This window comes from Mesoplodon mirus (assembly GCF_964341445.2).
Source record: "Mesoplodon mirus genome assembly, chromosome: 13".
Taxonomy (NCBI): domain Eukaryota; kingdom Metazoa; phylum Chordata; class Mammalia; order Artiodactyla; family Ziphiidae; genus Mesoplodon; species Mesoplodon mirus.
The window spans coordinates 70,104,698-70,130,256 of record NC_138989.1 but is presented as its reverse complement, the minus strand read 5'-3'; the positions used below and the strand labels follow the sequence as shown (position 1 = coordinate 70,130,256).

Sequence of the window (25,559 nt, the reverse complement as noted above, 5' to 3'; positions counted from 1 at the left end):
TCTCTTCCATAATAGGTTTAATTTACCTCATTTTAAAAAGGATTTGCAGGACATCACATAAATAAAAGACATGGTTTCTCCTATCTTGAGCTTACAACCTTATATAGGAAATCAGGCTTAGAGTTATCAATTAACACTTTAAATTTACATGTTTCTGGTTATACATCATTATGTAAGAGACACTATCAAGGAGACAAAACAAAATCAATCATCTAATACTTTTTGAGACATTTTCTCCCCTAGGGATACAAATTTGCTACAAGAGGAATATAAAAAACATAAACAAGAAATATAACAGCTAAATGAGCAATGGGGAAGGAAAATGAAGAGCCAACCTACCAGAGTTTGGAAGGTGAGAATGTTTGGAAAAGTAAGTATAAACTCTGTCAGAGCTTTAAAGAAATGGAAGAGTAAGCTTTAAATAACCAGAATGAAAGAAAACTGAGTACTTCAAGTATGGGAAATAATATGCATAAAGGTGAGAATATACATAGAAAGTTTGGGAGAATCTGAGTAAAGCAGTTTAGCTGCAGCAAACTTGCTGAAATAAATCAGTAAGATTACAGTGGTGGTGTGTACAACAGTATCTTGTAAACACTAGTCAGGATGTCTTTGGATGTATGAACTGAAAATGAGGGGAAGAATGGTTAAGGGTGAAATAAATATTAGGAGGCAAATGGACTAGTCTCGGTTAATGTAACGAAGTTGCTACATTGTAAAAAAAAGTTGTTACGCAGACATGTCTGGTCTACCATAAGGACAATGTAGAATAAACTGGGAGGGTAAAAAACTAATATTTTTGTTCAAAAAAGGAAAATGATCTTAGCCACAGATGAATTTTGTTCCCTTTCATGCTATTCTGTTGAAATGAATTTTGTTCCCTTTCGCCTATTGTCAAATTTACTTCTTGAAAGCACTTCTAACAAAGAGGTTCTGAGACATAGTGAAAGGTGGGACAGGAAAAAAGGAAACAAATTCAAAGTTATGAGTGATTCCACATACTCAAAACACAGGGGGAAAAAAAAGAAATCTTGTCATGATTTATCTTCAGGCAACATTTTGGTATAACTGCATATGATTTAACAAGACATTATCCCAAACATTAAATACAAAATAATAACCCCCCAAATCCACATTTATAAATTGCAACAAGAAATAACATAACTAGAGAGACATATAACCCAAACAAACCCAAGAAGACAGAGTTCCTCAGTTTGGTCAGAAATCTCTATGAAGCTGAAATGAATTGTCCCAGAAAAAACTGAGAGTTCTTACTGATAACAAAGAAAATACAGTTGAGTTTCAAGTCTTCACATATGCATCACACTTTTATCCCTTGATCTCAAATAATTTTTGGAATTAGGTTAAATTTTTTCATGTTCAATTAAAAATCTGAAATGTCTTATTAAAATTTTATCACTTTTTTCTATTTAATATTTTTCAATATACCTAAAAGAGAGAAAAAGGTTGATAAAACTTCATATTCACAATTCTATTTTTAAAATCTAATTGTTCTCATCTGCTTTAAATTCCCAACTCAGCAGTCTCAATACTGTTGTCTCCTTTTTTTCCTCTGGAAATCTCAAAATAAAAAATACTGAAATATTTAACAATTAACTAAATCAATTCCTTAAAGAATTTATTGAACACTTATCATTTACATTTTTTTCTTGTTTGAATCTCCTATATATTTTTTTGAAAGGTTAGAATTAATCATTTAGATAAAGTTCTCTTTTTTGCTAAAAAACTTAAACTTCCATATTTAATACAAAAGGAAAAATACTCTGGGGTAAGTATAATCAAGTTTCTTAAAATACTAGTTATAACAAAATTTTAGAACAGGCTTATCTTACTTAGTACTGGATATATATGTTCTTGCAAATGGGAGCACTAACCAAATCAGTGCTACTCAGAGTTAACAAAGCATAATAATCCCTTTGGAGATGCTTTCTAGGTATACTAAACATATTATATCTGATCAACATATAATATGTAATTATCTGATATCTTTGTCTGCTCTGCCTTTAGAATTCGTGGAATACTGGATTTCACTGGAACATGCTCCGCTCAGATCTATGTTCATCCACTTAAAATCTATCTGCTCTTTTAACGGCCAACCACATTTCAATCATCAAAGTAATGTCTTGTTTGATTGTATGCAAACTATCTGCTGTGAAGCAGAAGACCATAATCAGAAATAGAATGTCTGCGGCAAAAACACCTCCACAGAGTAAACAAAACAAACTTATTAGCAAGTGACTCTTAAACTGGGCAAAAAGAATAGTACAGTGACTGACTCACTAGGCAAGGAAAAAAGACAGGATTCACTCCACAGTCTTTGACATGTAAGTTCTATAACAAAGGTCTTTAGATAGTGCTTTAAATTGGGGGGGGGGAAATTCTTTGACCCAATGTACTTAGGAATTCCTATTTGACAGTGAAGCTACTTATTAGCAAAAACGCTCCAATTTGGGTAGTGTTAATTTGTACTATCTGTATACATACCTATTCTTTAATTTCATCAGGCTTTTTTAATATGCTTCACCATGGCTTATGAATTATTTCTTCATTTTGTTGGTAAAGATGTTTCCTGCTTAATAGACGCTCACTTGGTATAAGTTGCAAAATTATAGAGCTCTGTTCAGTCCTAGTTAGTGACAAACCTTAAAGAAAGTTTGCTTTAAAGAAAGTTCAGCACTTTTCTAATTTTCCATATTCATTTAAGTTTAGTTATCAAATTTCATAAAGCAACTGGCCACTGATATAGTTTTTACTAGTTTGAGCTAACCTCAAAACTTAAATCTGGGAAATAATATCAAAATATTAAAATCTCAAATATCCCCCCAAAAATATTTTATAAACTGTCAAGTACTGTCAAGATTATCTTACGTAGAATCAAAGCATTAATTAAATGAGGTTTTCCTGGAATTCACAATATAAAACATCCTTTTAGCACTGTACCAATTAATGTTATTTGCAAATATAACATTCTTAAATGTTTGCTTTATGAAACTTGAAAGTAACATACTTCCATATGGTTAAGATACACCATAACAATTTTGACATTCCTCAAGCTCCTTAAGTGGATACTAACTTTATAAAAGAGTCTATTTAAGAGATTTTAGATAGAAACCAGGAAAAGCTTCTTAATGATCCAGAATCAGATGATAAAATGATGAGGATGCTGAAGAAGGTTAAGTCCATGTAAGCTTCAAGAACGGAAGTCATCCATCTTTGAATATTAGACATTTGACAGCCTGAAGACCAAAGTCAGACTAGGACATATAGTATGGGTCCTTCTAGTTCACCTCCTGGTATTCTGGCACAAAATGAGGATAGGCCACAAAAATCTATGGACATTGTCAAGTCTGGTTTTTATAAAATACATAATACTTGAACCAATCACAGAATAATATATGGCTTCTAATTACTTTGTCAGTTTAAGCAATAGGAAAAAAAATACATTTTTGTTCTGTGGTGACTATTTATTGGTTAGACTTTTATTTTCCTCTTCATATTTTCGGTGACTGTTTCCCACTGGAATCATCAACCAGGTCTCTCAGGCGAGATAAATGGTGCAAAGCCCTTCATTAAAAAGTATAAAACACATTACAAACCAATATTAAGGAATGGATAGGTAATGCAAAAAGAAATGGTGATTACACTGTTTCTTTTTTTTTTTTTTTTTCTTTTTTTTTTTTTTTTTTTGCTGTACGCGGGCCTCTCACTGTTGTGGCCTCTCCCGCTGCGGAGCACAGGCTCTGGACGCACAGGCCCAGCGGCCACGGCCCACGGGCCCAGCCGCTCCGCGGCACATGGGATCCTCCCAGACTGGGGCACGAACCCGTATCCCCTGCATCGGCAGGCGGACTCTCAACCACTGCGCCACCAGGGAGGCCCTACACTGTTTCTTAACTTCAAAATTAGTATGAGAGATAAGTTTATGGAATAGTTTTAGTATCAAAACTGAAAATTTTTCTTTACAAAACCTTGCAATCTGAATAACTGAGGGTTAAAATAATTCATCTAAAAATCTATAAACACTTACTTAAAAAAATGATATGTTTGACATTTAAGGGTTTTTTTTTGTTGAAAGTGTGCCAAGTAGCCTAATAAGAAACAATAATAGGTATCATTTGTGTCACACTTAAAGCATCTTTTTCATGTACTTTGCAGAATGAAATGATACCTTCTGATATACTGTGTATATCATTTAAGAAGTAAAGGACATAATTCATTTTTAACATGTACAGTCAAGGCAGCTAAATTTAAACAGCACTAAAGAATCAGTTACAATTGAGGAAAACTCATTTTTATTGAGCATGGGGGAAAACAAATGACAATTACATTGACTAATGTAGTATTATACCAACAACCTGGTTTTTCTCAATCATCCCTCAGACAAACCAAGAAGATAGGAGCCCTTAACTTTCCAGTCTTCCTCTAAAAGTATTCTTCCAGCTTTCCTTCTCCCTTACCCTTCAGATCCTTGAGGATCACTCAAAAATATGTTAATCAACCATATTTCAGATCTCTGATAAATAAGAGACCAAGAAAAACAGAAATAATATACCAGTAATCTCTAAGGTGAGAAATTAGTGAGAAGTTACTGAAAGGTGGTGACAACACCTTATTCTACAGTCTCCAACACAGGTTCAATTGATGTATATTAAATAAAATACATCTTCCACTTTATCAAGGATAAGGAGATGGAGGAAATTAGTAGTGTTAATTACTGCATTACGTCTATTCCCCTGTACTCTATTTCTTAGACACTTTTACTCAAATGTATTAAGAATCTGAATTCTGCCATCCTTTTGGCAGCTTCTGTTAATTTTTGAGACTGTCATCTTCATTAACTAAATGACAATAACTCACCCAGGGTTACTAAGCAATCAGAGGTAAAATTAGACTTTATTATTTCTACATCCTACAGTAATCTCTCTCTACTTAAAGAATTATTTTCTTCCTACAGGCATATTTATGAGGAAGAAGATAATCTGTAAATATACTTGGGGCTTATCTTCCTTTTTCTTTTCAGGCTGTTACTCAAGAGAAAGAAGATGACAAGTGGCTAGAATCTGATGTTACTGTTTACAAATCGGAGGGTCAACAAATCCTTTAGATTTAGAGGGTCTATGAAATTGGATGGGGAAAAAAATCATCTTTATTTTCACAAAATGCTATCTCTAAATTAGCATTTCCTTCCATTATGAATGTAAGCAACAGCCAAAATCTGTGACCTCATATGCCATAGAAATCAGAGGTATTTTCATATCACATTATAGTCATTGCAAGTATGTTTTATACTCATCACTACTTCAAAATTACAATAGTTATATAATAGTTACAAAATTACAACAGTTATTAAACCCACTGCTAAAACATACGTCCTCTAAGTCTTTCTGTCTACAGTCCAAAAGTTCATAGGACATAACTGGCCAACTATTAGACAACTTTAAGTCTAGTTTTCATCCATCAAATAGTGAAGTCTCACTGGTAACCCAGACATCAATGCCTTCCAATATTCCCTTTCTTTAATTGTTTGCTGATCAATATGTGAAAGGTAAGTAAAAGAGCACACCATGGTTTAATGCTTTTATTCAAGTTGTGCAAAAGGCCTTCACACTAATACATGTTTTTACAAAATGAATTTTAACTTACCTGTATTTTAAATGTATTATTTTAAATGCAATAAAGAGAAGCATATATTACTAATTAGAAATGTATTTTAATATTTTCATAGTTAATGCACTATAACTGGTTTCCTTTCTAATCCCACGTAGTATATTTTATGTCTTTGAAACAAAATGTCAGATAGAAAGGGGAGTGGGTAATAATGGGAAGGGATAAAAAAGCTAAGTAGAAGTGTGAAATCTTCAGTCTCTCTACCTCAGCTACGCAATCATTTGGCAGTTCCTTTCATCGAACCTCTATCTCCCGTTTTGAGAATAAAGCGATCTGTTTAGAGAAGAGTCTATCAAAAGTGATTGGTATTTCAAAGTTAAGTGTAGGGAGAAGGGAAGAATAAAATTGTAGAAGGAAATTATTCTTGATTTTCTGCTCCCAAAAAGTGAAAAAGCAGGCTAATGGGGAAAACATCAACCTAAGGGTTGTATTACAACATTGAATAGCCATTCACCTTAAAAACTGAAATTTAAAAAACCCATTTCTTATTGTGACAATGTATCTGTTGATGATCATTCAAGTAAATACTAATCAACCCACAGAAACTCAGTAACACTGATTACGTGATGGCAATTTAGCTGTATTACTCATTGACATCTTACATTTGTTTTTCTACTAGTACTACTGTACTGGCTGTTCTCTTAAATACTATGTTTACTGGCCTATACTCAGCCTAGTATCCAGCAAGAACTGAATGAAAGGCTTTTCAGAACAAACTGGCTACTATTTCCTAGATCCAAGTAAAATATGAGCACATTAGAATAAAGGAAAATATTTGCTTTAGGGTCAAGTTTTGCAAGTCTGAGAGCTAATTCTGTCTATCCCTAGTGTAGAATGAAGACCAGAAAATTGAGCAAGAAAAGAGATCTGAGAAATGAGACAATTTTCCAGCTATCATTAAGTTTGGTTTTCACAGCATGGCCTTTAGTATTGAGAATTACAAAATCTTACACATTCATCTCCAAATTACATGTAAAACAACACATTCTGAAGCCAAAAACAAATTATTTTTGGATGACTGATGATTCTGCAATTGTCTACTACTGCTCACCTTTATAGTATGCGAGCAATATACAATTGCTCATTTTTTACAACCAGCCTAAGCTTACATGAAATAATAAAAGATTCTAGAAAAGGCCCTTGTTCAAACACTATAATTTTTTCACTTGCCTTAAGATAATAATTTTAGTATGTAAATGCATAAGACAAAGCTAAGTGTTACAGGGATACAAAACAATTACAACTTTGATTCCTACTAAAAGCAAAATCCCTCTGGGAAAAATAACATTTTAAGCTGCTACCAATCATTTTATACTTCAGATCCAATGAATCTTTCTCAGCTATTTCTAATGAGAGAACATAAGAAAACTGAGTTTCCAAGGGAATAAAAAGAACCCATACTAAGATCCTGGAGTTTCCTAAGGCTAATGAAAGATATTTTAAAACTGGTCAGCAATCCAAACAGTTAGAAAGAAAAGCAGTTATTTGAGGAATGGGGAGAAACATAATAAGAAAGCACCCAAGGTACAATCTGTAACTTCTGAAAAAGTTGGGTCTATTTATTTTAAAATATGAAAAGACCATAAATCTAAACAGAACATTTTGCAGTCTAGAAAGAGGAATTCTGAGACTGAATTAATTTTAAATTATCCTAAAAACAGTCAATCTAAAGACTGAAAATAATGGGGAAAAATGTACTAACATGCTTTTGTAAGTCTAAACTTACTTTCTAACAGTAAAAATGCCTTACTGATAATACTTTTGAAATGTAAAGTAAAAGCCAAATTAAGATTGCTTCAGCTACTCCAACAGAATCAAAAGCTAAAAGCCATCTAACAAAACATGAATCTCACTCTCTAAAAATGGCATTCTATATGTAGCAAACTACTGATTGCCTACGCTAGAAAAAAGTTACTACTATCAAAAAAAATTACAGAAAATGGTAAAAGCACCTATAATCAGTATCAATTTTTGTGGTTATTTAATTACTTATGGTTCAGGGTTCATTTTCACCGAGAAAAACATCTTCCAGGGTATGAACTTTAACTCGGGAAACACATTTAAGTCTATGACACAGGTTCAGTATCAAAGCTTGAGGTCGGGCTTCCCTGGTGGTGCAGTGGTTGAGAGTCCGCCTGCCGATGCAGGGGACACGGGTTTGTGCCCCAGTCCGGGAGGATCCCACGTGCCGCGGAGCGGCTGGGCCCGTGAGCCATGGCTGCTGAGCCTGCGCGTCCGGAGCCTCTGCTCCGCGATGGGAGAGGCCACAGCGAGCGTGGGGTCTTTATCCTAGAGAATCAACTGAGGCACTGCACCTAGTCTAAAAGGATAATGTACCACTATCACTAATGAGAGGAGTGTTACGAACATAGGCTATAGAATCACACTGTCTGGTTTGAATCCCAGTGCTGTTTTACTAGCTATGTAACCTTGGGCAAGTTACTTTATTACTTGATTTTTATTACTTGATCTGTATTATGAAGATAATAATAGTACTTAACCTCATAGGGTTGTATGAATTACATACAAAAGCACTCAGAACACTGATACTTGGTAAATGTTCAATAAATGTTAGTTATTAGTATCATTATTCACTGAATCCTATTAAATATGAAACACTATATCCAAGACTATGTCAAGCTACAAAGAAAGAGGCATTATTTCTACCCAGAATACTAGAAGTAGAGGGGGGAAAAATCACACATATATACATATTTTTTAAGAATGAAAACAAAAATGATACATATATATCATGACAATTAGAGTCATAAGTTTACATGTCTAGTGTTTCACTTTTCCACTGCTTCCTTAGGTAAGAGAATCCTAAGCAAATTCTGAAAGGACAAAAGGCAGACCGTATTTGTTTAGCCCCACTTACAGTCAAGCAAAATGGTGTTTGTTACAAAGTAAAAAATCTTAAACTCAGTATTCCATCTTTTGAGGGCACTTCATATTCACACAATCAAATCTATAAAATAAATACTCGTCTCTTCTACCAAGATCATGACTGTAGGAAATTCTTCCCAACTTTTTAAGATATGTAACTAAGAAAATAAGTAGATTAACGCCTTAGGGCATTTAGACCTATCTTTATATCCAGGACATCACATCCACTTAAATTTCTGTGGCGATATGTCACATAATGATATACTTACTTAGGATTATTTACCTCTTCTAGAGGGAATATATGACAACACATTGCACGTACAAGTTGTTCTTCCAGAAGATCCACACCGATACTATCTCAGATTGTTGGTATTACTCAGAAATGAAAAGAGAATTTCCCTAGGCCATTCACACCTATTAAATTTTAAGTGTCTACAGTTATCTCATTAGGTCCTAAGAACACTTTAAATAGAAAATAGCACAAGTTTAAGAGAAAATCTCAGGATTAAACAATATGCTCCAAGAATCTTAAATATACCTAGCACACCTCCTCTTCCAGCGACTTTAATTTCATCCTGTAACCTTCTGATTTCAATCAGAGATGTTTGCATCCATAACATACTCAGAAATTAACAGAGAACACTTACTTTTGAAGTGACCTATTAATAGGAGCCATACTTTCCTTCAACTGTAATTTAGAGAAATCATCTTCTGAAACCTATTATTAAAAACACCAAATATAATAAAACAGTGAAAATATTATATAATTATAAACTTAAATGCTATTTAATATGTGTGATTAATAAGAACATTAAAAATATTGTCTGCATTCCCAAGGAAATAATTCTAAGCAAATAATTTTCAGTAAAGCATTAAATATATACATATATTTTTTATTCTAAGAATACTACAACTTTTTCGTCTTGCAACTGTCCTAAAGTATGCTTCTAAATGTTTGTTCATTAAATATCAAATCTTGGCTTGAAATTATGACTTTACTGAACAAGGCTTTATCTCAAGAATGTTTAAAAGGAGAAGGAAAAGAAGGATGGATTGCACTGTATGTTAGTGTTATGATCATTAGAATGTAAGGAGAAAAATTAAGAAATACAACTTAAGTGAGTAGCATGTGATAGTTCCTAAAATCTAGTACACTCGTGATGAAAACTGAATTTTGTAAAGCTCTACTGAATAACAAAATAAACAATATCAATTAAAATGTACTAAGTATTTTCCAGGCATTAAGTTTTTACCAGGTGCCAAGCACTATAAATAAGTACTTTCTATAGTTTGTTTCAATTTGTCTTCTCAACAATCTCATTTTACAGAAGAGGAAACTGAAATTAAGGAGGTTAAGTGATCTGTACAAATACCGCACTTGCTAGTAAGTGGCAGAATTAGAATTTACAATCAGGCTTGGGAGAACATAAGCTAGGTTTGTAAACACTACACTACTGTGAGGAAAATTCGACCCCTATGAAATATCAGCCCAAAGCAGAAACAGATTTCCAAATTCCTAGGAAATACACAAAAACACAACTACTTTAAAATAAAACTTTACATAGCCGTATTAAGAGTCAATAAACACATGGTAACAAAATTAAACTTCAGATGACAAAGGTTATGGGGAGAAGTCTAATGTTGAAAGGTTCTCTAGGCCACCTCAAATACAAACACAAGAAGTTGGACTAGACAGAATACTTTTGTCGGGCATTAAAAAACAACTCTTACAATCCTTTCATCTACAGTTTTAATAACATCATATCTAAATACGATGTTGTATTTATAACCATAAACTTAATAGGACAATCCATTCAGGGGTACACAACTGCAAAAATCTTACAGTATTAAATTTGAGTAAGTTACTTTCTAAAAAAAAAGAATAACAACAGTACAACTCTACGACTTGTGTTAATATCATGCTTATTAACATAAAGTTAGAGGCCAAGCTAAGAAAGATCTTGGAGGAAATCTTATCCTTCACAGATCTCAATCCACATTCATAGATTTCAATTCATAAATTAAGTTTGTGCTTACTTGTTTAATTTCTCCTTTTGGCTCTGTGGTTTTATTCTGATTAAAACTTTCTTGCACTGCTTGAAGATTAAATAACATTTGTTTCAGGGCTTCAACAGGACCATGATGTTTCCCTCCAGAAAGGGTACAGCTCTAAAAGTTAAAACAGATGAATGAACCATCCAAATTCAGAAGGAGAAAAGTTATATTTTGTATTATTTCCCCACAATATAAAATTAATGCAAAATCCAAACAATACATGTCAATAAAGTGTTCCAACAAATGAAAACTGTAACTCATAAACCTCCCCTTACCCAGTCACTTAAAGACAATCACTATCAACAGCTTGGCACATCCTTCCCAGTCCTTGTTCTTTTAAAATGAATGGTACATGTTTACATTTGCAATGCATTCACTTAGTACACTTAAAATTATAGATTTTTAGAACTGAAAGGTCCTCAGAGAGCAGGTAAGTCAATATGCTCTTTTCAAGTGTGTAGATGACGCTGGTTATCAGCTGAACAAGGACTAGAATTTCAAATATCATATTCTCTGCACACTTCCAAATACGTTTTCACACAGGGAATGCTGGTTTTTCACCTCTTTATGGACCACACATTCCTTGCTACCTTAAAAACACTCACACATCGATTACCACTGATCTTATCTGCATCCAAAGAAGGCAACAGCACTTAGACACATAAGGTGGTCAGTTAAGAGAACCTGTACAGGATATTTTCAAACTTCTTTTTAAAAGTCTTACCTTTATTTTTACATCTTTCAAATGAGTTGCTGTGTCCTGATAATCATCCACAAAGTGGAAAATAGGCCTCTTAAGATGTCTATAATTTAAAATATTTCAACATAGACAGTATAACATATATACGGAGTTAAGCATAGTGGCCAAAAAGATTGTAAAGGCACTCTCCACAGTTATATGAACAGGGTATAAGAAACAAGGTGTGGGAACGTAATAAAATGGTGCAGTTCCTTTGGAAGACGGTATGGTAATTCCTCAAAAAACTAAATACTGAATTACCACAATGATCCTGCAACTCTCCTTCTGAGTATATACCCAAAAGAAGTGAAAGCAGAGATTCAAGCAGATATCTGTACACCTATGTTCACAGCAGCATTATTCACAATAGTCAAAAGGCCGAAGCAACCTAAGTGTCCATCAACAGATAAATGGATCAACAAAACATGATACATACACACAATGGTGTATTATTCAATCTAAGAAAGGAAGGAAATTTTGACAGATGATACAACATGGATGAACCTTGAAGACATTATGCTAAGTGAAATAAGCCAGTAACAAAAGGAACGATATAGTATGAGTCTTCTTATACGATGCTATGGATTGAATTGTGTCCCCCTCCAGAATTCATGGTGAAGCCCTAACCTTGAATGTGGCTGTATTTAGAGATAAGGTTATAAGGGGGTAATCAAGGTTAAGTGAGGTTATAAGGGTGGGACCCTGAAACCACAGGATTAGTATCCTCATAAAGAGACACTTAAGAGCTCAAGGAAAGGCCATGTGAGGACAAAGTGGGAAGATGGCTTGTATGCAAGCCAGGGAGAAAGCCTTCACCAGTAACAGAATCAGTCAGCACCTTGATCTTAGATTCCCCCACCTCCAAAACTGTGAGAACCAAATATCTGTTGTTTAAGCCACCCAGCCTATGGTATTTTGTTATGGCAGCCTCAGCAGACTAAAACATATATGGTTCCTAGAATAATCAAATTCATAGAGACAGAAAGTAGAATGGTGCTAGCAGAGGCTGGGGGTAAAGGAGCATGGGGAGTTAGTGTTTAGTGGGTAGAGTTTCAGTTGGTAAAGCTGAAAAAGTTCTAGAGATAGATAGTGGTGATGGTTGCACAACAATGTGAAGGTATGGTACTTATTGCACAGAACTATACTTAAAAATGGTCAGGGCTTCCCTGGTGGTGCAGTGGTTGAGAGTCCGCCTGCAGATGCAGGGGACACGGGTTTGTGCCCCGGTCTGGGAGGATCCCACACGCCGCGGAGCGGCTGGGCCTGTGAGCCATGGCCGCTGAGCCTGCGCGTCCAGAGCCTGTGCTCCGCAATGGAAGAGTCCACAACAGTGAGAGGCCCACGTATCGGAAAAAAAAAAAAAAGGTCAAAATAGTAAATATTATATATACTTTACCAAAATTTAAAAAAAAAGAAAGAAAGCAAAAGAAACAGGGCATAAGGATCCAGTTCCGCTTATACTCCTACAACCTTGGAGACAGCACCTGAGGCATTATCTCTAAATGATCTGCATCCAGCCACTGGTTTAGAAGAAATTCAGGTTGCCTAATGCCAACCATAAAAGTTACAAAAGCTTGCCTCTGCAATTTGCTATGTCTGCCTTGAGTGAACTTTTCAGGCAAAATTGTGGTCAGAATACCAAAAAAGAAAACTACCAAACAGATTATATGAACTGTTCTGTGCCATTCACGAATCAATATTTAATAAACGTTGGCATGTTTGATAGAATTTGTTCTGAGACTTCTCGTTAAATCCTTGTAGTGAATGTCTCTGAGTACGTCTTTTTGTATAGTATAGCTCTGACTCTCAGAACTATAGTAATGTTTCATGTATTCAAAAAACAATTATTTAAACCACATAAAATGTGGGAATAACCCAATTTACACAATAAAAAAATGAGCCACCTAACAGCATTACAAATGAACATGACCACACTGAAAGGAGCTGGGCAGAAAATAATTAACCACGGTAACTTTGGAAAAGAATATTTTGACTGGATATTGTAAGGCAAAAGACAAAAAGAACCATACACAAATAATATCATCTAATTAGTAAATGTGTTTCTTACAGCAGTATGGGTTAGCAATTCTGAAACTACGCATATGCTAAGACTGAAAAATTAAGTAAACCTACTATAGATAATAAGAGTAAAGATTCTCACCAGATGAGAAAGAAGTTACAAATAAGGAACAGAGGGGCTAAAACAAACCCTGTGGTATTGGACTGGAATCAGTAGTATCAGTACGAACTCATGATTTTATACCTACATATAAAATATACATATGTAAATAGATATACAAATATATATGTGTGCATGCACGGCTTAGTAAACTTATGTTTCCTAAGTCTGCCTGCTGAGAAAGTCTAGAATAAATAAAAATCCAGCAGCAATAAGCACACCTAGTACCTAGAGCTTAGTTTCTAAGTACCATATTCCAATAAAAAGAACCATGGCTCCTCAGAGAAGTGCTCAGAAAAGCATAGGGACATGTCAAAAGGACACAGGAGCCAACCTGAAGCAACTCTTTATGGCCTAAACTGAAACAATTTAAGCAACAAAATAAGTAATAATATTGTATTGTATTAAACCTAGAATAAAATAAATATCTATGAGTCCTAATATAAATAGTTTAATAAATAAATGGGGGAGAAGGAATAGCTCTTCATTACACAAGAATTTCTATTAATAATGCAGACAAAAAGTCAATATCCACCAATGGATACTAAATTAGTAGATGAAAGTTTGAGACTACTTGAATAGTCTCACAGTATCTCCCCTACGATATTTATTAATCTCAAGGGGAAACCATGATTTTACTAAAGAGAAAACCAGTAGGCACCACGTGTTCAAGACTAACATCACAAGTATTAATATATTATAATTTTATATATTACATATTACTGTATTAACATATTGCTCTGGACTGAATGTTTGTGTCCCCCTACAATTCAAATGTTGAAGCCTAATCTCAATGTGACAGTATTTGGAGGAGGGGCTTCTGTGAGGTAACTAGGTCATAAAGGTGGAACTCTCATGAGTGGGATTAGTGCCCTTATAAGAAGAGAAACAGAGAGCTTTCACCCTCTCCGCTCTCTGCCATGTGAAGATACAAGGAGAAGATGAGCATCTGCAAACAAGGAAGCAGGATCTCACCAGACACCTTCATCTGGACTTCTCAGCCTCCAGAACTGTGAAAAATAAATGTTTGTTGTTTAAGCCAACTGGTCTATGGCATATTTATTACAGCAGCCTGAACTAAGGGACATATCAATATTACCAATGATATCAATATGTCATGAACGCTCTGATATGATGCACTGAGAAGGGCACAGCATGATTTCTGTCGCATTCTTGCCAAAAATTCATAACCTCATTCTAATCATGAGAAAACTTCAGATAAACCCAATTCAGGAACTATCTACAAAAAAACCAACTGACCAGTAACTCTTCAAAAGTGTCAAGGTCATGACAGACAAGGAAAGACTGAGGAACTGTCAGACTGAAGTAAATTAAGAAGACATGACAACTAAATGCAATGCTGGATCCTGCAACAAGACATTGGTAGAAAAACTGGTGAAATCAGGATAAGGTCTATAGTTCAGGTAACAGTATTGGGCCTAAGTGATCATTATGATAAAAGATGTTAACATTAGGGAAGCTGGGAGAAGGGTGACAGGAACGACCTGTATTATTTTTGCAACTTTCTGTACATCTAAAATTATTTAAAAATAAAAAAACACCGTGGTAGTGAGGTTGTGTGTGTAAAGGCATAAGAAAAGGGATTAGTTGGTTAGTATTTAACAGTCATCCATCTCAAACTTTGAAAAACTTATGCAAATTTGTGCCTCTACCAGCGCTCCTTACCCAAGTTAATTGCACCACCCAATCCTTTAGTTGCTTGGCTCAAACATCTTGGACCCATCCTTTGAATCCTCTCTATCTCCATCCTACAAGGTCACCTTCAAAACACATCCCAAGTCTAACTATTTCTGACCACCTCCAATGTACCCACCGTTCCCAAGCCTTTACAATCCCTATCCTGGAAGACTGCAAAAGCCTCCTAACTGGGTTCCCTGTCCTTCTCTAGCTCCTTTCAAGGTCTATGTTCCATACAGCTGCCTGTTTATGTTTTAAAATGTAGATCTGATCATTTCATTCCTCCAAAGTACTCCAGTGACTTCTCCTCTCACTGAAATAAAACATAAAATCTTCATTCCATTGCTTACATACCTACATGATCTGACTCCTGGTTACCTCTCCATCTTCTCTCTTAACCATTCTTCCTTGTTCATTCTGATTGAACTACACTGACTGGACTCTGATATTCCTTGAACATGCCAAACACTTTTCTGCCTTGGGGTTTCTGCACTTACTATTCCCTCTACATGTAAAGTTACTTCCCTGTGGGTACATACATGGCTTATTCACTCATTTTAGGTTTTGGCGCAAATATCACCTCACTAGAGAAGCGATTCCTACCTACTCTAGTTAAAATTTCTCTATCCCAAGTAATTTTTCTTCATAACATTTGTAGTATTCCCTTATATATTACATTTTGATATAGCTTATCTCTCCAACTTGGAGTAAAAAGTCCAAGATGCAAGGTTTCTTCTCTCTTATTTACTATTAGGAATACAGTTCCTAGAAAAGTGCTTGGTATCCAAATATTTGGCAAATAAATATTTGATAATTAAGCTTCACTTAATCAGCATCTCCTATAGTATCTTATACAGAGCTCTAAGGTCAGGGACTTCCCCGGTGGTCCAGTGGGTAAGACTCTGCACTCCCAATGCAGGGGGCTGGGGTTCAATCCCTGGTCGGGGAACTAGATCCCACATGCATGCCGTGACTAAGTCTGCAACCCTGCATCCCACAACTAAGACCAGGTACGGACAAAATAAATATTAAAAAAAAAAAGAGAGCTCTAAGGTCAGACGTATTCTGACAGCCTCTACTTTCTCTAGTAAATTTCACTGAAGGAAAAGATATATATTGTATTAAAATTTTTAGCTAATTTTTGCTTTGAGTGTTCAATCTCTCAAATCTTCCAGATGTTAAAATATCAAAAGTGTATTTCAATATTTAACAGCCATGGCTTATACTTCTAAATCATATTATGTATCATTCCTTATGTGTATATATACACATTTACACTTTATTTTAGGGTTACTTGCAAGATACACATATGCTGATTTTATAAAACTGGAAAATAAATTTCCCATTTTAAATCATAGGGATGTATAATTGCATCTTAGAAACATAACTCTCAATAAGTAACTGCCCTATGGGAAAATATAATTTACTCTGTAAGGTTCTGTTTTGTATGTTTTCCAGAAGAAAAAAAAAAGTCATTGTAATGACAATTTAGGTTCCCTGTAGAGTTCAATCCCAGGTCACTCTACTTTAGAATACTAAAATAAAATTATCAATAATTCTAGGAGTGATGGTTTTATGGATGTGTGTTGGGGAAGAAGGGATTTGAGTCATTTTTTGTTTTATACTATCTAAATAACTTAGAAATCAATATCTATATATATTAGTCATAAATATTCTTTTAATAAGTTAAAAAGATTTAACATCACCCACCTGATTATCATTATTTAAAAAGTCTTCAAGGAACCCGTCAGCATACTTTGCCCTTGAAGTTTGTTGAAGACTATCATCAGAGTTAACCGGAACAGGAGATTTGCTAGGATTTAAGGATACGAGACAGCAAATAAGTTCCCAATTTACAAAAATTAGACAGTATATAACTGATGGTTATCATTTAAATTAAAGTGGTCACCACTAAATAACCATTAGGATTCATACTGATGCTGTTTAGTGATTCCTTCACCTTCTCCCTAAACTTCTTCCTTCATCCCGCCCTATCTCCTTGCTTCTCCTTTAAAGCTTTAAGGAAAAACTATAAAGAAACTGAAGACATTAGACTTCAACTAAACAAATAAGCCTTCAAATATAAGTATCCTCCAAAAGCTCATTTGTTTGAAATAAGCAGTGCATTTTTCCAATTAAACATTGTTAGTTACTCAATATTAATACACAAAACTGCCAGAAATTTATTAAGTTTCTACTGGGATGGCAGTTACATGCTGTTCTACGTCAAAGCAATAGGACAGACTTCTCCCCCAGAACTGGCACACAGATTAAAGTGGGAGAAGGATCAATTTTGAAATTAAAATTCCTGAGTTCAAATACCAGTCCCACTCACTTATATGACTTCACAAAACTTTACCTTAACTTCAGTTTCTACATTTGTAGTCCCACTTATGTCACAGAAGTATTGCATAAATTAACTCTATATACCTGGTACATGGAATAGAGCTCAATAAATAATAGTTTCTATCTTGATGTTCAAGCAGAAGGGCATCCCCAGCAAAAGTAAAAATTTTCCCCAAACCAAATTCTATTAGTTACAGAGAATAAAGAAACTCATTTTATCTTTTTCATTTATATATCAATATAAGATGTGGCTCTAACTCAAGTACTCAGATATCTAAGAATCTTCTTAAAACATTTAAATGTCATAATGCTAATTTTTTCTCAATAATTAGCAGCATTTCATTATTGACTCATTTGATTTGTAATTTACTAGGAACTTTTTCTCGCTTCCAAGTAGTCTTTTCTCCCATTCTTTACCAAAGAGTTTGTACACCCACCAACTATCAACAAAAAAGCATTTACCTGATTATAGAAGATGGGTGCTGGATACATAGGGAATCATTATAGTATTCTTATACTTTTGTATTTGTTTGAAATTTTCCATTATAAAAAGTTAAACCAAAAAAAAAAATTGTCTGGTTGTAGTTACTCTCTCAGTACACTACCTTTGAGTATTTCTCAGTCAATTTTGTTTCTGAGGACAGATTGATAATAATTTGTCATTATCACACTGAAGTCAGGTCTATTCCTTCTTCTCACACCATCATTAATTTAATGTAAAACATATCCATCATAATATGAATTTAATCTTCCAAAAATCAACAACTGTACCATAAGGTACTAGGGCAAACCATTAATAATAATTATACAAGTCAGAAGTCATAGTATCTAATTATAAAATACATTTGATGCATTCAAAAATTTTACTCTTAATTTAAGCATCTCAGATATGATTTGCTCACCCATTTTGGTTCCATTTGAAAGCAAAGTACTGCAGCTATAGGATTTTACAAATACAGATACAAATACAACCAACTGATAAGAAAATAAGAAATTACTAAAGATGAAAGATAAGTTTAAGAATTAAGTGAGCTAATTATTAACCCAAGTTTTTTTCTTTTTAAAGATATTAATGAACCAACAAGTGGGAATTGAAGCTAAACAAACAAAAAATACTCTGGATGATCATCGCCACTATTAATATTTTTAAGACAGCATCATAAATCAGAAACTGTCCTAAGTACCTTATATTTACTTATTTTTTAACATCTTTATTGGAGTATAATTGCTTTACAATGGTGTGTTAGTTCTGTTGTATAACAAAGTGAGTCAGCTATATGTATACATATATCCCCATATCCCCTCCCTCTTGGGTCTCCCTCCCACCCTCCCTATCCCACCCCTCTAGGTGTCCACAAAGCACTGAGTTGATCTCCCTGTGCTGTGCGGCTGCTTCCCACTAGCTATCTGTTTTACACTTGGTAGTGTATATATGTCCATGCTACTCTCTCACTTCGTCCCACCTTACCCTTCCTCCTCCCTGTATCCTCAAGTCCATTCTCTACGTCTTTATTTCTGTCCTGCCCCTAGGTTCCTCAGAACCTTTTTTGTTTGTTTTTTTTAGATTCCATATATATGTGTTAGCATACGGTATTTGTTTTTCTCTTTCTGACTTACTTCACTCTGTATGACAGACTCTAGGTCCATCCACCTCACTACAAATAACTCAATTTTACTTCTTATTATGGTTGAGTAATATTCCATTGTACATATGTGCCACATCTTCTTTATCCATTCATCTGTTGATGGACACTTAGGTTGCTTCCATGTCCTGGCTATCGTAAATAGTGCTGTATATTTATTTTCTAATCAACTGAATCCTCACAACCCCAAAGGAGAAGTAATTTGTACAGAGTCTCAGCAAGGAAGTGACAGAGCTAAGATTCCAAACTAGAATTAGTCAGTGTCCACTTACAGAAAAATAAGATGTTCAACTGAGAAGGAATCAAGAAAAGGATTCAGGAATTAACAGACTCTGCAACAGAATGAAGGCTTAGACAACTGAAGATAATAAAGTATCGGAGCCTAAGGCAGGATACAGGATTACCAAGAATGCATTTCTGATGAATATACATGTAATAATGTCACTAAAAGAAACTTTCCTACCTCAGCTCTCGATTCTTCCTCTATACTCACATTCACGGGTATCTAGGTAAACACTTTTTAAATTATTCTGAGAAACTATGGCATAGAAAGGTTACGTACACAAAGGAAAACAATCTTAGAAACTGAAAACATTTACCATACAAGAAAATGTGCCATTATTTACAGAAAATAATGACTAAGAAAGTAAACTGTAAATGAAAAGAAATGAATAACTCTAATATATGGAGAGAATATAGAGGAAGAAAAAAATTGAAGTCAAAAAAGTAACAAGAATTTCATAGCCTTCTCCATTTGCAAAATAGTTGCTCTTGGTTCTAATTCCTCATATTTAATATATATCAATATTTTACAGTGCAACAAGACAAAAATTATATAATGTACCTAAGATTATGAAATATTACGCCATCTTGTGGTAACAAATGAAAAATGCAATTTAAAGCAAGCAACACTGAAAGCTATGCTCTACAGAATTACCATGTTATTACCACTGTCAATTATCATTGTTATTTAAAAGATAAATCAGATGTTCACATGACATTCTTCATTTGGAAAACTGAACAGTTTTTCTATTGTAACTTACTTACAAAGTAACAGGAATATTTTCCCATGATCTTTCTGCTTCAAGTTTATCTAATGAACAAGGACTGTCATCCTTTTTCATAGACTTCGGTAATTCTTCAGTACAATGCTCTAGACTTCTCTTGGCCTTCAGGATAAGCAATTCAATTCTGTCACCTAATTTAAAAGATCACATTAATTCTTTAAGATATAAATGCAAAGCACAGCAAAACCTCACAAAGGCAACAAGAATTCAGATAATTTGGAATATACACGTATCTGTAATAGCAAGCTATGTTAAAATGTGACATCTGGGGCTTCCCTGGTGGTGCAGTGGTTGAAAGTCCACCTGCCGATGCAGGGGACACGGGTTCGTGCCCCGGTCTGGGAAGATCCCATATGCCGCGGAGTGGCTGGACCTGTGAGCCACGGCCGCTGAGCCTGCGCGTCTGGAGCCTGTGCTCCGCAATGGGAGAGGCCACACCAGTGAGAGGCCCACGTACCACACACACACAAAAAAAATGTGACATCTGTTGTGACACAAAGAAAAAAGAAAAGACATTTTCCAGTCACAAAATGCTACATAAATGAAGACCACAAGAGTTCAAAACAGATATATCACTTGATGGTTACATCAAGAATATGACATAAAAACCCCTAGATGTGAGGTCAAATTTACAGCACTTTCTTTGGTTCTTAAAAACAACAACAAAACAAAACAATTACCACTGAATGGCTTTTTGGATCCTAGGAGAAGTGGATTGCCACACTGACATTGGCTACATTCAGAATCACATTTATATTCATTAACTAATCCTTTATCATCACTCAAGGAATGTGAATTGTTTGAAGGTTCAAAAGAATATTCAAAACAATCTAATTTATTCATTAGCCGACAAGTTCTTTGTGCCTGGTAACTATGCCTACGGGAACAGTGATCTTCTTTAAATATTTGATAAATCCTTTGACTATCTGTATCAGGCAGCAAGTCTTGATTGTAGAGCCAGACTGGGTATTTGAAATCCGGTATACTCGTTATCCCTGAAACATTAAGGTCAGACTTCTGGCTAGTGAGCCATCTTGGGTAATTCTTTTCAAGACTGTGTTCTGAACTGTCCCTAAAAGATGATTTCTTGTTAAAAGATAAAGATGGTACAGAAATACATTTATTAGCCTTATTCACAAGTTTTGGGTTTTTCAGCCTACCACACTGCTTTCCTTTTACATTTGTGTATACAACTGGGGTAACTAAGTTATCCTTGCCCAGGAGAGTGGCTGGTTCTTGAAAATTTTTATTCTTTTCATTGTTGGATGAACTCAGTCTTCCAGTATGTTTCTTGCTTTTCTTTCTAATTCCGTGACCTGCTCCAACATAAGTGAAAGAAAATGATCCATCTGCTGGAAGTTTTAATAGATCATCAGTTGTTAGGCTAATGGAGTCCATGTCATTAATAGTCTGTCCTCTACAGGATAAGGACAAATCTTTTTTGTCATCAAGATTTTCAAAAGCTGAAAAACAAAGCATAGTTCTGTTTATCTTCCTGTATCACATATAAAAATACTTTATAATATTCAACAGTAAATGAAAATTAAGAATTAAGAATCATGTTTGCCATTTTCCCTTCTGGAATATATTCTCCACTTCTAAGAGTAGAATGTAAACTTTTTCCACACTAGGGGCCATTCTGTAAGTGCTCAGTAAAGTGTTAACTGGATTATCAACAGACGCATTTTCCAAACTTGTATTCATGGAAACCTTACCAAGGAAAAACACTTAACATCTTGTGAATATTACTGTCCCACAGAATACAGATCAGGAAGACTAATATAGCCCTATCCCATCAATTGGAATTGATCAAGTATAAATTCTGAAAGGCTGAGATTTGTTTAAAGTCATTAAGCTAGTTAATGAAAGCTAGAACCATCAAGTCCGTGCTATTTCCATTGTGCTATAACAGAACGGCTTAAGGGTTTAGGATCAGCCATCTACTATTATTAGTTGCATTTCATGAGCTTCTCCTCCAAGGTCAAAAGGGGATCTTACCTGAAAACCCCTGAGAACCAGAAAATTACAGTATCATTTAAGAAATATATCCAGATCTCAATATTACAAGTCATTTTTACCCCAAAGAAGCATTTAGTTTTCCAAGGCTACAATACATCTCTCAAAATGCTTTAAATCGGTAGGCAAAAAGAAAACAAAGAATAAAGCATACCATTCTTTGGTTTATAAACATAGTTGGAGAATTCTGACATATTAGCAGAACATCTATCGATGTTAATCTTTCCAGTGCTTGCACCAAGATACATATGGCTTAGATCAAAATCATCAATATAGGCCTGTAGAGCCTGAGATGCAGAACTGTACAGTCTATCCTTATACCGAAAAGAGCCATCAGAGTTAGAGGAATTACTACCACTCAGGTTGCAGCTTGCTAACAGAGAAGATACTGAAGATTCCCGAGAACAAACTCTGCACTTTGTATTTAATTTTGCCATGGCTTCCTCAAAATGGGTTATTTCTACTCATTTCTCTTAGAAACAACTGTAATACAAAAACAAAAGGTTAAAGTTCCAATTAAAAGGAATAATAGCTATACACAGAGAAATTACTAAATCTGTAAACATTTTATAACTTTCTTTAAAAAATAAAATCCATTATCTATAAATTATTTTTAGGTAATGCACATTATAGATTATCTGTTTTAATTATTGTGAATTCCTTCATCATCAATTTAGAAAACATTTATTGATCACCTATTATGTGCCTGGAATTATGTATACAAAAATCATCTAAGACTATGTATAGAAAGTACCAAGGGAAGAATACTCACTTTTTTTTTTAAAGTCCTAAAAACTACTGATGTACAGTCTTTTCTTATGCTGATATAGTCTATGACATCACAATACCTAACATTCCCCTATACAAAATATTTTTCAATTCTTAAGCCTACCACCACGCGCTGCACATAGTAGGTGCTTGATAAATTTTTAAAAGGCATCAAATGACGTAGCTGAAACAAGAAGGAACAATGGAGAATACACACCTTCAACATTTTAAATGACAATGTGTAACTTTAGCCAACCCCTTCTCCCAAGACTTGAGAAAACAAAATAATTTACAATATTCATTTATAAAGAAATAAACTGCAAGTCTTACCATATAATGAGCTAGCAAAATGTTCTTTTCCTAAAATAACACTGTCAATAATCATTTTCTGACATTCATTTTTGATACTATCCTCACTATTTTCAATTCTTATGTGAAATGGATTCAGCCCACCTCTCTTTCAAAGGAGACTTAATAGTTTGGAAATTGCCTTAATGTATTCACCTGTTTTTCCATTATTAAAACTGCGAGAATTCCAGTCTACCTTCATATAGCAACGATAGGACCTATATTTGAAAACCTAAGAAATAACAGAGTGAACAGGCACTGCTTCAGTAAATAATGACATTCTTTTAGAATTAAATCAATGGATTTTCTGAAGTAAAAATGAAAGCTTAATGTCTAGGACTTAACACATGCTATGATGTTATAAAATTAATGTTTACTTTTTGGCTATAATTTTTGGAATGTTTAAGTTTTAACAACTTTTAATGTAATCTTAATAACTGTCAAATTTCGCTTTAAAATACTGAGAAAGTTTTCCGTTTACGAAGAAAAGAGTAAAAGGTCAGAGCTGACACTAGTCAGTGCAAGCAGCAGCAGAACATAAGATAATGGTTATTTAGCCTCTGATTTCCCTGAATGCTGTGATACTATTGGTATACCTCTAAAGAATGGCTAGGCCAAGTCAGCTCTGCCCTTTCTTCACCCCTCTCACTAATGATTTTAACTTTTCTCAAGTAAATATTGCTTGGATAACAAACTTGACCAAACGTTTCCTCCCTTATTCCAACACAGGACAGGTTACCGATTTTATAATTTATTTTACAAAACCTTGAAAACGAAAACAAAACCCTAAAAGGGAAAGCTGATGGATTACAGTTGTCAGTAAGTGGGTAATAACATTTATCTTAATTCACAGGAGGCAAAAAGAAAATCCACAACTGAATTTTTATTGTGCAAAGTTTCCAAAAGTACACCAAAGAAGAAAGAAAAGTTTAATCAACTCCTATGCACCCATCATCCTGCTTCAACTACCAACACAACGAAACTCTATCCACCCACTTCTCCTCACTTCTGCCACAGAATTATTTGGAAGCAAATTCCCTGCATCTTACCATTTCTTCCGTTAACACTTCCGGGTGTATCTCCAAAAGGAAATCCATCATTCCGACGAATAGAACGTTAGCACGAGTGGCCAGAGATCTCTACTACCTTTCATTCAAAAACAGAACGTAGTGTTAAATTACCACACCAATGAGAACAGCTCACAGGAAATGAAGAACAACTCTTAGAAATAACAGCTATGATTTATGTTATGAAAATGAACGTGTGTTTGTTCTGCAGCAAAAAGACAAGAATTAATGACCCTGGAAAGCGAAGATCGCTGGCGCCCCTGCAGCGGAGCATCTTCGGCTTCAAAGCTTCCGCCCTTAACTAGGAAACACCTCCCTTGGGGATTCCAGCACCCACCCACCCACCCACCACAGTCCCAGACACAGGCTTCTCACAAACCATTCATCAGACAACAAGAGCGAGCAGACAGTTTTGCCGAGGTGACGGCCCCTAAAGCCCAAGACCCTGCCTCCCCGCCCGCTTTAATCGCCGACAGCGCCTCGAGGTCCAGGTCAGGTCCTCTCCGTCCTGTTCCGCGACCCTCCCCCTAAAGTTGCCCGCTTTCCACCGGGACTCTCATCCCGCCCCCTCCCTCGGGAGACAGCCCACCCCTCCCCTCGGGCTGTCAAAGGATGGGACGCCTTTCGAAAATACACGCCCTTTTCCGGCCGAACTCACCGACGAAGGCCCGGAAAGAGAGAAAAGCGCACACGTCCTCAATTCTCCACCCAAAGCCCTGGCCTGCCACCCGACGGGAGACGCGACAACGCACCCAGACCCGGACGCCGCCCGGCCTCAGGTTCCGCTAGCTCGCAGGTTCCTCCGCCGTCACAGCCGAGCGCGGCGCCCGCGCTCCCTTTCAAACTGACCCAACATGGCGCTGGCTTGCGGTGCGCATGCGTGGCGCTCGGGCGCTGGGGCTAGCAGGGCTAGGGGCAGGGGGCGGGGCGGGGCGGTAGGTCGCTCTCCCTGCTGGGAAGTGTAGTTTCTCCCTCCTGGTCTTTCTTGGGCGGGGAGGTTCTCGACTACCGCCGCGTCGCTACCCCGCGTGCCCTCCCCACCTCGGTCACGGCTCTGCG

The 25,559-nt window shown here is 35.5% G+C and overlaps 1 protein-coding gene across 4 annotated transcripts; it reads right to left on the bottom strand.

Annotated features, from left to right (window-relative positions):
- LOC309814377 (lung adenoma susceptibility protein 2 homolog) lies at nt 1-25,374 on the bottom strand. 4 transcript variants are annotated; one of them, XM_082640143.1, is made up of 9 exons: nt 25,159-25,374; nt 24,483-24,579; nt 22,472-22,800; nt 20,982-21,764; nt 20,282-20,432; nt 16,956-17,058; nt 10,612-10,743; nt 9,222-9,292; nt 1-3,585 (listed from the first exon to the last, which is right to left on the bottom strand). In XM_082640143.1, exons 3-9 carry the CDS (start codon nt 22,752-22,754, stop codon nt 3,513-3,515), a joined length of 1,596 nt encoding a protein of 531 aa, XP_082496269.1. In that variant the 5' UTR covers nt 22,755-22,800; nt 24,483-24,579; nt 25,159-25,374; the 3' UTR covers nt 1-3,512. The 4 variants fall into 4 exon arrangements, with proteins under 4 accessions (XP_082496269.1, XP_082496268.1, XP_082496271.1 ...); XM_082640142.1 differs by having other exon boundaries at nt 25,253-25,374; XM_082640145.1 differs by having other exon boundaries at nt 21,519-21,764; nt 25,253-25,374.
- Between the last annotated feature and the right edge of the window lie 185 nt (nt 25,375-25,559).